At 36.9% G+C, this 14,612-nt stretch overlaps 1 protein-coding gene across 2 annotated transcripts in view; it reads right to left on the reverse strand.

Annotated features, from left to right (window-relative positions):
• Positions 1-235: 235 nt before the first annotated feature.
• MAP3K2 (mitogen-activated protein kinase kinase kinase 2) overlaps positions 236-14,612 on the reverse strand; it is a 52,079-nt gene continuing 37,702 nt past the window's right edge. For both annotated transcript variants that reach the window (XM_029959859.1, XM_018072650.1), the window contains exons 12-17: positions 14,140-14,346; positions 13,255-13,403; positions 11,289-11,420; positions 9,854-9,983; positions 8,583-8,760; positions 236-6,864 (exon numbers count right to left, since the gene is read on the reverse strand). In XM_029959859.1, coding sequence (XP_029815719.1) covers positions 6,639-6,864; positions 8,583-8,760; positions 9,854-9,983; positions 11,289-11,420; positions 13,255-13,403; positions 14,140-14,346 — 1,022 coding nt within the window. In that variant the 3' untranslated portion in view covers positions 236-6,638. The remainder of the gene's footprint in view (positions 6,865-8,582; positions 8,761-9,853; positions 9,984-11,288; positions 11,421-13,254; positions 13,404-14,139; positions 14,347-14,612) is intronic.

Genomic DNA, 14,612 nt, shown 5'->3' on the forward strand with positions numbered 1-14,612 from the left:
TTCCTGGGGCCGCCCTCGCCGCGGGGTGGGACGTGCGGGCGGGTAGAGAGCGGAGCCTCTGGGGCAGCCTCGTGTCAGGGAAAAGAGAAAAATAGTTAAAAAATAATAAATTAAATAGAGGCTTCCGCAAAGTGCATTGTGAATAACAATGCAAAGGGCAACTCGGAAATGAGGTACGAGAGTGACATTGCGCGATGCTATGAAGTACGGGGTTCTTAAAAGAGAAATCACACTGTTGTCCCTACAGAGTGTTTTAATATATTTCTAAGTACAATTCGTGTCTGATTTTGGAAATACAAATACATTTCGAATGGTTAAAAACAAAAATTAAAAAAATATTTTGAACATCAGCCAGCTGAAAATATATTTATCTAGTAAATCATCTCTCAAAGCTTTTATATATTTAATTATTCTAACTAAACATAGTACCCTTAAAAAACAAGTTCATAAAAATGTAGAAATGAAACTGTGGAATAAGATTACTGGGATATATACACACACATTCAATGCATACACAGAATTACAAGGGGGGGTTGTTTGTTCATTTTTAAGTTTAGAAGGTTGTTAGACAACGGAACTAGTAAGCAATGCCCAACTCCTGAGTTCCTCAACCATGATAACCATAGGCTAATTGTTTAATTCTTTTTATCTTTTTTTTTAAACACAAGATATTCCATGTAAAGCAGCAACAGCAGTGCAGTTACTGGCAGCAACATCTCAAAAGTAATAAAAAAACCATACATCCAGACAGTAGTACATTGCACACACACGTGATTCTCATACACCCACTGACAATTGGTCAGAGTATTAAATCAGTGTACAAATTAAATATTTCCAAAAATGTGCAAAAAAGTCAACGTTGATAGAAAAAAAACACCTTTGTGTACATACATTACAAACTGTGCCCAGCATTCAACTGAGAGTAAAAACATTTACAGTGAGAAACTGATAGATTAAATAGAGAATTTAATGGCTACATAAAAATGTACATTAGATCAAGAGTAAATTTACAAATTTTTATTCATAGCTTCATGAAAACTAAAAGCCTACGTTCCAATTAATCTAAGTCTCCTCCACGTATTTACAGTGATACTCCATTATACAACTCCTGTGAGGTCTGAGATGACAGACACTATATTTTAATAAACCATTCCAATTTTAAGTTGACACCACCTTTTTTACGGGTATTAACAAGCAGCAAACACTAGGGAACCAACAATCTAATGGGTGTTCAAAAAAAAAATGCAATCCTTGTTTTTATATCACATTATATAAACCTCTGGGGAAAAGTATCATCTAGTTCTAGGGTAAAAAGCATGAAAAAGCTCTATTTGCCATGATTATCCACCCCAGAGTTGGAGTATCCTTTTCTTTATCTCTCAGCAGAAGACCCTGACCTCCAATCCTCATCTGTGGACTCAACATAAGGGCTGAACCATGAGATACAACTTTTATCTGTTTTAATCCAGTTCCTCTCCCTTTAAAATAAGTGTATGAAAACCTAGTCCTAGCCAAGGCGTGACTGCTTTGAAATGTGAGAACTTTTATTTCCTCCATCCCACCTACCCCTCAACTCCATGTGTGTATATATTGCTAGAGAAAACCCAAGGATTGCTCCAGGAACCCAGGAGCTGCAGCGTCCTGGGTTCAAATGACAGGACCCCTGATCTAAAGCTGTACACACACCTTTTTCAGGAGCTATCGGTGGCCACCACCTATGCAGTGTTTAAGCTCTGTCAGCTAGAAGGAAAAATAAATCATGCAGGCTAAGTGGGGGAAATAAACAGAGAAAGGAGCTCCTTTGTTTTCTGATCATGGATTTTGATTCAGAAGATGCGGGTTGGGAGAAATTCTGCCTGACCCTTTGGTGTGCATTAGTGGCTCCTCCTGAAGGCATCACCAACACCCAGGTAGGTAACTGTGGGTGACATCTGACTGTCATGTTGAGAGGACTGACTGCGTCCCAGCAGCTTTCTCATACTGTTCTCACTATGGCACACAAAGCAGGTTAGGTCACAAATCCATCTTCATGGCGTTCCTTAAATGTCCCAAAGCTCAAACCCAGTTATAGAAGTCACCAGGTTTAGTCACCAAGCTTATGCATTAGTTTTAGAATTACAACAATAAGATTAAATTAGAAAGAGCTTTAAAAAGAAAACTCTTCATTTTAATGCGGGCATGAATTTTGCATATCAGAACAGCAACTATGAACACCCATATCTCTGAAACATGGGCAGTGTCTATCACTTTTTAGTAGTACCTGCTTTACTCAGTCAGCGACAGCCTACTGGTGGATATACACTATCTATAAGTGACAGTACTAATCCATGAAACATCACTTTTGGCTATATGTATACGGAATAGAAAAGCTTTGGTAATTGTACGTGATTCTACACTGCAGACTTGTCATTGACACAAGACAGCAAGTTACCAGCAAGAAGAAATTACAACGGCAGTAATACTTTCGCTTTTCCAGAAACATCATAGGGACTTACATTCAAGCACACACATTATACTTTTCTATATGCGTGACAAAGTCTTTCAAGATTAAAAAGTATGAAATTGGTTATAAATAACTGTAGATCTGACCAATTTGCTCAAGTCTCTGAAGCTGCAGTTAAGACATCACTCTATGTTGTCCAAAGAATGGCTTGCTGTACTGCGCTGTACCTACAAGTGCTACGAGGCTTTCAGTCAAGACAACGGCAGGATTAGGATTATCCAAAAGGCACAGGAAAGAGTTTCATGGGCACCATGCTAATCTCATTGAGAAATCTGTTGGTTTGCTTGGACATACTGTATTCCTATGCACTGAAAGTAAACAGCCTTACAACTACAATTTCAAGCCCATTAAAAACTCCGCTGCAGAGTCTGGTACCCAGACCCAGGAAGGCAAATCCCGACTCTGTTATTTCTGTGACTGCAGACAAGTCCTCTTTCTGGTATGTGCATCAGTCTATGGTCTCCAGAATGCAAATACAAAACCTGTGTTAACACAGGAAGCCAGAAATCACTTTAAAATTCTGAATTTAAACGTCTGCTGCACATTATAACTCAAGTACACTTTTCAATGCAGTTAAGCGAACTCTTGTTTGGGCACATTGAAAAAATCCATCCTCTAATACTGCTTTGGTGACATGGAATTGTATGACATATTTCGATATGGTGTTCTAACATGAATAAAAATTAAGGCATACAGATAAAAAGGCACTAGCTAAAAAAAAACCTTTTCATTTTGTTATACTGAAAGGACTATTTAGCTACAAATCACGTTGAAAGTCAAGTTGCAGTTTTAAGACTATATTTAAATTGTCAAGAAAAAAAAGACTACGCAGATTTAACTTTGCAATTATTAGATCCATACCTTTTTGAGTTCTTACGTGGATATTTCTATCACCCAAATTAAAAATAAACAACTTGCTCTAACACAACACAACTGAAACTTTGAGTCATCCTCTAACAGGACTGTTAGTTACATCATTAAAACCATACCACAGAAGTAGCTTAAATTTTGTTACTTAATACGAGCAACAGACAGCATATTAAAATGCATTAGCAGATAAGTAGGTCTTTTGAAAATAGACATACTCACCATGAACACCGATCCTTATTTTTTGAGAGCACAGCTTCATTGTGGTGTTTACAGAAAAGCAAACCAACCCTGCAACATTACTGCTTTCACTGGCATTTTCTTGTAATTGAATTCAATAATTAGGACTAATTCATGATTCTAAAATGCCGGTGGCTTTTTAAGTGACATACAAGAAGTTGTTAGCAGGGATCTTTACATCTCATTTACTCTAAGTTAAGCAACTTAAGTCAGTAGAGAAATTCTCCATAGGGTGAAAAAGACCTAGCTCAAGCCTAACCTTGGTTAAATTCATAAAATTTTACTGGAATCACTGGAACTGAGAAATGTCCACTTCATTTAAGCGGGACAGTCTTTACATTGGCAGCTTTCTGACATGTTAAAGACATGATGAAAAATGCATTCTGAAAATTCTTTTTTTCCTGGCTCCAAAACACCGACCATTGTCATGACTGAATGCCATTTTTTAGAAAAGGCACAAAAGCAGCAAACTTGATTGTTCAGTAATTAAAAGTCACAATGAGGAAGTGATATTGCAATATACATGACCCAGCACTGTCTCACAGAAAGGACACATTATAAGAAAACTAGATTCTGAAAATATTCAAGCTTCAGAGAGTGCAGTTTCTCTTTAGAATAGTATATCTAAACGTTATGAATGCTACAGATAAACCTGGTTACATTTTCCCTTTAATGTCCCTTTTTGGTAGTATAAAATTTCCTTACCTTTTCAGATATCACTGACCACTACTGATTTTTATATACATTTTCACCTTGAGTTTAGTACCTTCTTAATCTGTTTGAAATCAATCATTTCAACTATATGATCTTTAAATTACTGACATAAACTATTAGGTTCTACACTAAACTTCCCATTCCTACTGTCCCTATATTTTGCTTATAAAGCAAAGGTCCTCTAGAGTAGAGCATATACCAATTCTCCTTAAAAACTGCTTCACAGCTTTTATCTAGTGACTGAGAAGCAAAAAAAGAAGTCAGTACAAGCTGACTTTCCTTTCAGCCTCCTACACTTTTCCTGATCTGACTAGTTCTTCCCATGCTCAGGAAACTTTGCACAGTTGTGTACGCTGACCGAAAAAATTATAAATTGGGTAAAATACTCACATAAGCTGAAGAAGTCACCACTCTGTCTCGGGAGAGATGGCCTCGAAAAAGTCATTCTTACTCCACTACAGGTAAAGTGATTAGGATAGATCCATACTCCTGCTTATGCTCTGGTACAACATTTGGAATTTAGCAGAATAAATTCAGAAATCTCATAAATGACTGTGGGAATGGGTAAGCTTATTGTTCTATCTCCATGCACTTCATCACTCTGATAGTCCTCTAAAGATATAGAATAGGTAGAGCCTTGTCAGAGTGGACAAGGGTTACAGTACCAGCCCACTCTGCCTTTACAAAACAACAAAAGCAAGCAATGAATCATCCAAAACAATAAACATAATTTCAGTTCTGTAGTCCAATAGTTTATTTCCAAATGCCCCTTTAAATTATGTTCTGTTCTTCTACAAAAATATGGGAGTCTGACTTTTCTGCTGTGAAAAGTCAGTTATTCACTACACCTGATCAGTACCTGGGCTTCTTGACTGAGAAGCATTATTTCAGAGTTTTACTTCTGTTCTTTTATTATGCTCTTTCAGAAATAGAAAAAGTGATTAACGTACGCTTTATGACAGTTGGAAATCTGACAAATACCAATCATCTGGATTCTCAGGATGGAGTAATCACATTCATGTTATTTAACTGCTGGCTCTCTTTGCACTTTTGGCCTATTCTTCATACAGTTCTCTGTGCTGTGCCTTCCTGTTCATGAGGATTCATCAGTGTTACCTTATTAAAAATATAACTGGAGTCTTACCTTTCTCAGTGACTTACTCCTGATGTTCAAAGATGTTTAACTTTCAGGAATTTTCAACACATCTAGATGACTGACCTGCGTTACTAAACCAATTTTTTTTAGTGCACAATGGGAAGAATTTTTTATTATTCAGGCACTTGATGTTGACATACATTCCATCCTAGCGCCTCTTAACAGCTTTGAAAACATTTCTTGTAGCTCATTCTGAATCAAGTAACTCATATACTGCACAAGGATTAGTCCCTCCCTTTCCCCTCCAGGCATTCAAGGGATTGTGGAGGAGAACTGACTCTCAACATCACTATTTTTTATCAGCTAAGATAACCGTCTCCCTCTAAGCTTATGCAACAGAGGTTCTCTTTGGCAGATAGAGCAGGAGACATTCTCCTAACTATTTACATCCAATAGCTGACCCTTGTCTAGTATGGAAATTTTCCCCTTGCAGTATGGTAGTACCTAGGTGTTTGGGCCTATAATCTGTTTACCTGTAATTATTTTCCTATTAAGATAATACAATAATTCTACACCAAAACCTCTAACTAGTTTTGAGCTCATTTTGTTATTTTCTTTTGGTCACATAGAAGTACCAGTTAGACACACTGCTGTACATACAAAGAGTTCCAAGTTCTTCCAGTCTCGTCATTTAACTCTCAGAACTGCACATTCCAGCCTAAACTGTAAATTCCAGAAACTGATTAAAATGTTAAAATATAATAAGAACTTAGAACTCTCTGCTGCAAGTACCTACAATATAGAGAAGAATCACAGAGAAGTAATCTTCTTGTCCTTTAGCTGCATGTCTATTTTTCCCTGCACCCTGAGTCAGTCAGCGGTGTCAGAAAAAGTCACACAGTTCCTGACTGTCCAAGCATTTGTCGGTTTTTTCCCCTTTAAATAAGGAACAAATATGTACTAAAGTGCTTTATCTACATCAACCACATCAGTACATTATAGAAACAAAAAGTTCTAGTCCTGGTGGGGTGGGAGGGGAGAGAAGATTCTCATTTTAGATACAAAATTTAGATTGTTTACAATCTAAGTGAAACAAAGATTCAAGAGAATATTCTCTCTCTTGTCTTTTTTTCTCCTTTTTCTTTGTAAAAAATAAAAATAAAAGTGCAGTCAAATAGAAAATAAATGCAGTAGATGCAAGCCAAGTTGAGGCAGGTGTTAGTGATAGTGTGCAAACGTGTGTCTTAGCAGTTCATCTGCAAACGGTCGCAGCTTGGCCTCAATAAAAATCCGTTTCAAGAAATCCCGAGCATGGTCAGAGACGTGAGGTGGCAGCTGGGGGTTGGTTGGCTGAGTGGCAATTTTAAAGATGGCAGCCATGGCTTCGAACTCTGCCCACGGGGGCTTCTCCGTGAGCATTTCTACCACTGTGCAACCTACACTCCTGAAACAGAGGCAGAAGTGAAACAGCAGGTTAGAACAGAGTCACGCCCTTCTAGGAAAACAAGAAATAGCAGAGAGGAACTAAAATACTACAAATAAGTAGCGTCCACTTAACACTGCAGAGCAACTTCAGCGGAAAACAAGCATTGAAAAAAAAATAGCATGTACAGCAGTACATGCCTTTATCTCAAAGTTACACGAATCACTACCTGCATCTCCACTTTTTTACTTCACTGGGCCAAAAGCCACTACACCTCAGTGAAGAGCTAATTAGATATTATCCAGGCAATACCAACTGCATTATGGCACTGCCAGCACTCAGTGCTCAGCAGGTTGACAAAGTCATGCATGCAGCACAGCACTTGGAAATGTTCCTGCTCCTTGAGGCCGAACAGAAATGCAAAGCATCAGGAATGCTCCAAGCACACTGTGTGTGTTGCTCATTAGAAATGCACAAGTTCTCACCAGTGAATAATGAGTAAACATAGTATGGCAGTTGAAAATTTTGAAAACTCTTCTTTGTGGTATCTTCCTCTTTTAGTCAAGGATACTAAAAATAAATTTAGATTGCCAAACAAAATTTTAAGACCCTAATCAATCTTTGTATACAAAGCTTATGTTTAAAGGACTTAGGAAAACAGAAGGGCATATATATGGCCAGAGAAACTTTGTTCCAGAAGTCCTGAAAGACAGCCCCTTCCAATAACAAGTGAATGATACTGCAAAATGGATAGGCTGGAATAATTTCCAATTCTCAGGAAGTCTGACTGTTTTTCAAGATACTTGCAAGAATTTTTTCTGTTAGACAGAGGTACGTCGTCTTACACAGTAAGGATTTACTCACTGACAGAAGTCAAACTTCACTATTTTTTCTTAAGTTTTACCCCAGATTTTTTCAACCAAAACACACACATTAACTGTGGCACAAATACTTTAAAGCTGAACAAGTCAACTGCTTGAAATCTGTAAGGCTGGTCTATTATTCCAGTATAGCAGAGTAATTACTAAGTGACCTGAACTAGCCTAAATTAATTTCCCTGAGGTTAGAAGTATTGCGATTGGTTGGATATAATGTGATTCCTTTTTAAACACAGTGTTACTACTCCTGCACATGTACTGCTGCCTGCCTATTAGTCCATGTTCACAGACCACCTGCAGTTCAAGGAGTCAAATCACTACAGTCATCTGTTCATTGGAGCTGGAGCCATGTTAGATTGGCTTTACGCAATGTTTTGCTAACGTTCATGTTTGAAAATTACCTTTACCTCTTAAGTAGTTAATAACAACTTAAACCAAATTTTTTTGATACTCCCACTTAAATCTGGTTAATTTGCTCTTAAGTGTTAAACTTTCTGCCTTGCATCAAAGGTATTTCAGTGGTGAAGTTTCATTAAACAACATTGACTGAACTGATGTTTCAAAGCTTCACGTATTGTTTTCACCCAGTACCTCTCCAGAATTTAGGAACAGTCTGGTAATCCTAACTTCATGCAAGGTCAATTCAAAGGATTCTCTTACGATCTCTAAACTGACAGGCTGAGAAGTTGCCAGGTAAAAACTCCTGAATTCCAGTGTTAGGTTCTCTATTGTCAGTGCTCGCATTTACCACCTTCTTCAGCTTACACCCCAGAATGAAACACTCCAACTTCAGAAAACAAACACCTACACTGTTGAAAATGAAATTACACTTTTCAGTAGAGAAGTTTTTTTTTAACGTACCAGATGTCTGCTTTTCTGCCGTATCCTTCTCCACTAATAACTTCGGGACTCATCCAGTAGGGAGTTCCTGTGACAGACTTCATTCCTGTACCAGAGAGACAGATAGTCTGCAGTCGTTTGCTGGCACCAAAGTCACCAAGCTTCACATTGCCTGCTGAATCCCGCAGAATATTTGCTCCTGGAAGGAAGGGAACACAGCATTACATTCATGGAAGACTCAATGCTTTGGTATGGAAAACAGTAACAGAAGTTTGCATTCAGTGATACAACACAACATCATTCTAGAATTTCAAGCCAGAAAATTTACTTTCTCTGCTCATTTCTGTTACTCTATTCTACAGTTCAGAAAACAATGAATTGTACACACTGGTTTGCATCCTAGGTCTTTTCTGGGAAGTGGCAGTCACTTTGTAAAGGCCTCCTGGCAAAATAAGGAATGTGCCACACACAGGAAATAAAAAGAAATGAGAAAGGTGTTTCCACAGAACTGAAAATGTCTTCATACTATATTAAAGCAAAATCTCAAACTGTGTTACAGATTTGTTCAAAACAGTTACTTGCACAAGCATGTACAAATTGACTGTGATATCTCATCCTCTTTTGGAACAAAATACTATTGATACAAAGCAACAGGAGAATGGTAAAAATTTTACAGAATATGACAGCATTGTGTTCAATACACCTGTTTTGCACATCACCATCTTCCTACATATTCATACTTTGCTTATGCAACACATGCAAGTCACTTGTATCTAGCTGCAAAAAGTAAATATGTTTGTTTAATCAGGTTTTCTGGTAGCAAAATGGAAGAAGTCTGAGTCATTTTATCAGGCAAGTCACCTCTGCCAGTGACTTCCTGCACCAGTGAAGTGCTGGGTAATCTCTATATAACTGATTAAACAGAACTCTGTAAACACAAACTTTCGAGTCGTGATGCTTTTCCTCTGCACATTCTATCTATTTCTAATGACATCATACTCCAATGCATTTAAAACTATTGATACTAAAATAAAATCAAAGAAATTTATCTTAATTGTTTTGCAGACAGAGACTACAGAAACATTGTCAAAAATCTGCTAGAACATCACAAAGATGCTTATTTTTCCCCCCTCAGGTTACAACAATGACAAGAGTAAAAGATGGAAAGCTATCTCATTGATTTTAAGTCAGTATTTTGGCATTTCAAACTTAATTACATTTTAGTGCTTCACATAAGACTGGAAAATGATCAGTAATAAAGAGCACTGAACTGTGCACAGAACTATCTTTACCTTTAATATCTCGATGGACAATCATATTACTGTGCAAATAGTGAACTCCTTCCAAAATCTGCCGCGTATATTTACGAGTCACATTCTCTGTGAGTGCTCCATACGATTTCAGTTGGTCTTTGATGGAACCCTATGGCACACAAGAAGTATAAAACACACTTCCAGAATCACAGGTGAGCTAATAGTACAGTTGAACTTCAACTAAATTTATGCCTGAAACACAGATATTTTAAAGTTACAATCATTCTCAATATCAACTTAAAAAGTACGGATATGGTCTTACCTCCACTGAGAAAAATATATACTTTGACCAAAGGAAGACTGGGCAGAGAAGTCATATACTGAAATATTAAACTATTAACTTTAAAACTGTCAGGCAGCTGAATAGTTCCAGTGCAATGTAGAGAAAGAACAGCACTCTTTCACTCCAACACCACTCTCAACCTTTTCGATGATTAAAAGGTGATACTCAAGTTGGACTCAATACATGCCCTTTACTTATGTTTGTTTATACTCTGAAAAAAACATTGTCAAGAAAAAAACCACCACATGCTGGAGGATAGTGCTTTATGTAAAAATTAGGAGGTATGCAAGTCTTGGCTTAAAATAACATTGAATAAAAAATTCTTGGGTTTTTGCAACTACTTTTGTTTAACCTGGCTTTGTCACACAGAGTTACAAACTGCTAAGATTACTTCTGTGACACTGCCCTCCAAATATCAGAAAAATTCAAGAAGCCCCTCAAAACAAAGTCCAGATCTCACTTAAGGAATAAAGAAGCAAACAAAAAACTCACCACCACCAACAAAACAATCCCCAGACACCACTTTTCTCCTGTGGAGTCTCAGGGTAAGTAGAATGCTGTAACTATTCAGAAATACAGAGACTCTGTTTTCATACGATCTCATTTTATTTAGCTCTGCTGACCCCACTTGGTGAGAAAATGAAAATGTACAATTTTCTGACCTTATAATATTTCCTAACAAAGCAGTAGAAGAGCAGTTCAGCATGTATGTAGGTGCCACACAAAAAACAAGCACCAAGATTATTTTCTGTATGCACTTATTCCCACCCTGATCAGAAAACCACTTCTTGTTTTCCTGAAATAATTGAAGCACAGCAAAACAAAACAGTAAAATTCAGGAAGATTCAAGAGTTTACTAATGATAGTATTGTCTTTTCAAAGATATTGCCAGGCACTCCTTATGCCAAAATCAAACACAAAGAGCTTTTGTACAAAGCACCGTAATTCTGAAAACCCAAGCAAGCAATGGATGACGGGTGCTGTAAGCACTTGTCAGTACCCATCTTTGGCAACTGTTTTTAACTTGGACAATTTTAAATATCTGCGTGTACTTATCCAAAAGCTGCCTGCCTGGGTGCTCGTCACACTGCACAAAAAGGGTGGCTGAAGTGTTCAGGCTCTCCTGCTTACCCCAGGCATGTACTCCATGAATATTGAGAGTGTCCTTTCTGGCGGATCTCTCAAGAAGCCGTAATACTGAACAATCCTTTCATGCAGCAGATTTTTCAGTAACTGGATCTCACATTCAAGTGCATTTACTTCCTGAAAGGACAAAACAGACAAGATTTACCATGCTTGATGTGGTAACAATAATGTTTTGGATTTGGATTTTTTAAAGCAGAACAGTATGTACATATTGAAGGGTTATGCAAACTAAGTAACAAAATACTCCTGCAGCTTATGTAAAGTTTATCATTTTATAACAAGAAAATATCACTGTTAAATTGAAGTAAGTAAAAAAACCAAACTATGGCTTTTCTATAAATTATCTTTGGGATGATTTTGCTGTTATTTCATTGTTTCTCTTATTTTGAAGTTATGTTTGTTTGTTCAGAGCACAGCAGATATCAATATGTGTGACGTCAGTGATCATTATGCAACATGTCATAAGCCTCCAACTGGATGAAAGAAAACAACAAAAAAACAAAACACAGGAAAAAAAATCCCCTTAAATCTTTGTAGTGAAATAATTAGCATTAATTCTTAGCATTTCTAGGATGATAGACTATGCTTTAAAAATGGCTTTGAGGACCACTTGAGATTGTAATAATGACATACAACAAAGCAAAACATTAACACAGCTGGTGCTTTCTATAGAGCTATCTGAAACAGTAAAAATTTTGCAAACAGGAATATATTTTTAAATGCACTGTATAGCAAGATGCTGGAAAAACACTAACCCATGAATTCAGATTTAACTAGATTCCAAATTTCACCTCGAAGTTTTTCATCAAAACTTAATTTTTATCCATCACAGACTGATACCCTCACACTTCTGAGGTTAGAAAGAAAACAGATTTTTTTAACACAAAGAGGTACGTATTACAAAATGCTATGGCAAAGGAGGTCACAAAACTGTTGCTACAGGACAGATACTACTATATTTTATATTTAACAATTCTAAAGCATAATCAGCTGTTCTGTTACATTTTAAAGAAGTAGCAACAACAACTACACTAGAAATCTACAGCACAAGTGATTCTTGACTTTTTTCCTTGATCCTACATCACTAGTAGCAGCAACTATAACTGGCAGCCACTCAATTCTGCAATCATGCTTACACCCATTGTTTTCCCGGCCTTGCTCCCCACAGTGCAGAATGCAGTCCTAATGCAGGAAAGTAATAATTCTCTTTCCATCCTGTAAAAAGCAGCAAGTATGATTTGGGAAAAGAAGAAATAGAAGACTGATGCTACTTTTAAGTAGTTTCTCTCCGCCAGGGTCCAGTAATTAAAGATGGACAAGCCGCATTTTAGAGAGAGAATAAATTGACAAGGAAACTTGTGTGCTTTAGATTGAAATACAGTGAGTAACAGCAGCTAGTCCTGATGAGCATAGCTTAAAGAAAGTAAAACAAAAAAACCAAAACAACAACAACAAAAAAAATCAAAACACAGAAAGCCCATCAAAAGATAAAAAAGAGATAAGAATCTCAAAGTGTCTTCTTCATAGCCAAAAAAAATATCCTGAAGAATTTTCTTCAGCAACGTTTAAATTTGTACAGTTTTTTCTGTTTATAAATGGAACTTGTTCTAATTTCTGTAAGTATAAATAATTATCATTTCAGAGCACACTTCATAATAAATTGTTTAATTTTAGAGACTGAGACTGCACCAAATCAAGTTATGTACATTCATTGCATAAGTATATGCCTGAAACTTAAAAAATGGGATGTAACATAAAAGTCAGGTAAGCAGACTAACTATCTGTGGTATGAACAAAGCAGGTTTACTAACAAGGACACAAAAACACAGTACGTGGTTTAAAACACATTCAAAACATGCTCATCCTATTCAAGGAAAGGAACATCAGCCTAGTCCAAAACACACCACTTCAACAGAAGCCCTTTACAAGGTCTCCCTTTGGTATCACTCACCTTGCTGGTTTCTGGACTATCAGGATCAAACTGAACTTGTTTAACAGCTAGTTCTCTTCCAGTATCAGCATCGTAACACAGATAGACTCTGCCAAATGCACCTTGACCCAGCAGTTTACCAAGTCTCCAGTTAGTTGGAGCTCGTGGTGCTGAAAATATAATATGTTTTGGTTTTCAAATGAGCTTGTTATTCAGCTGATTGAGAAAAACTGGAATACACAGAAAATAATTTTTTAAAAGACTACATTTTTCAACAACAGAGACTGTGCACCCTAAACCTCCCCATATAAGTTACAAAGATCAATAAAACTTCCTGTAAGATGGAAAAAATGAGCTACTTAAACTTATTTACAAAATAATTTGTGGTAGAGATAAACATACTTAAAATAAGCAACAGTTAATCTGAAAAACAGAAAAAGAACGTTAAACAAACTTAACTTTTTGTTAAAAATCAAGGTATGATTAAAATGTACCAGTTATTGAAGTCATCACAAAGTATACTTGCTCCTGATGTGCTACCACAGGTATGAAATAGTACTACTTATGGTCTACAGTTTAACAGAAAACTTGACCAACATATGCAAAAATAAATAGTAAATGCAACCTACAAAACCCTCTCAGGTCCTCAGGAGTCTAATAAATCATCCAAACTATTTTTACAATATTTTGTTATCACAGATGTAAATTCCATATGAAAATCTATATGAAGGTTGGCACAGTAAGCCATGAAAATACCGATGAGGATTAAGTCCTGAATTTTTCCTATTCAGAGAGATAAAACCACATCACTCAATTGCCTGTATTTTGGTGACATGCTTCGTTTTGACACAGTATACCTATAAGGTAAGAGTTTTACAGCAGAGTTCACAAAATGCCTTCACTTACAGCGACTGGGTGGGCTGATGTCCATGACTGTCAAGGTAGGATTGTCTATGTCGCTTCCCCTCCTCCTCATTCGGTTATCTTCGTATTCCGGTGTAAAGACGCTGCTTCCGCTACTCGTGCTCAGCGAGTGATCAGTGGGACTGAAACTAACTGGCGATCGGAAGCTGTTCCCCTGAGTCCTTCTGGCTCTTGGAAAAGTTTTACGACCTTCAATGATATACAAAGAACGCTAATGTTACTCTACAAAAAAATAGTGCTAAGCAATGTGTGTATGCAAATAATTTATGAATTCTACACTATCTAGTTCAAATCTGCCACAGCATATAAAAGGACACAATGATCATGAAATTTGCTGATTTAACTTTCCACCTAGAAGGAAACAAACATTCATCACAGATGTATATAAGGATTAGACTGAATCAAAACCTTATGTTTAAGTGACCAAAATTAGGATAAACTTCTGGAACTGTTCT

The sequence above is a fragment of the Manacus vitellinus genome, unplaced genomic scaffold (assembly GCF_001715985.3).
Source record: "Manacus vitellinus isolate BGI_N305 unplaced genomic scaffold, ASM171598v3 scaffold_22_pilon, whole genome shotgun sequence".
Classification (NCBI taxonomy): Eukaryota; Metazoa; Chordata; class Aves; order Passeriformes; family Pipridae; genus Manacus; species Manacus vitellinus.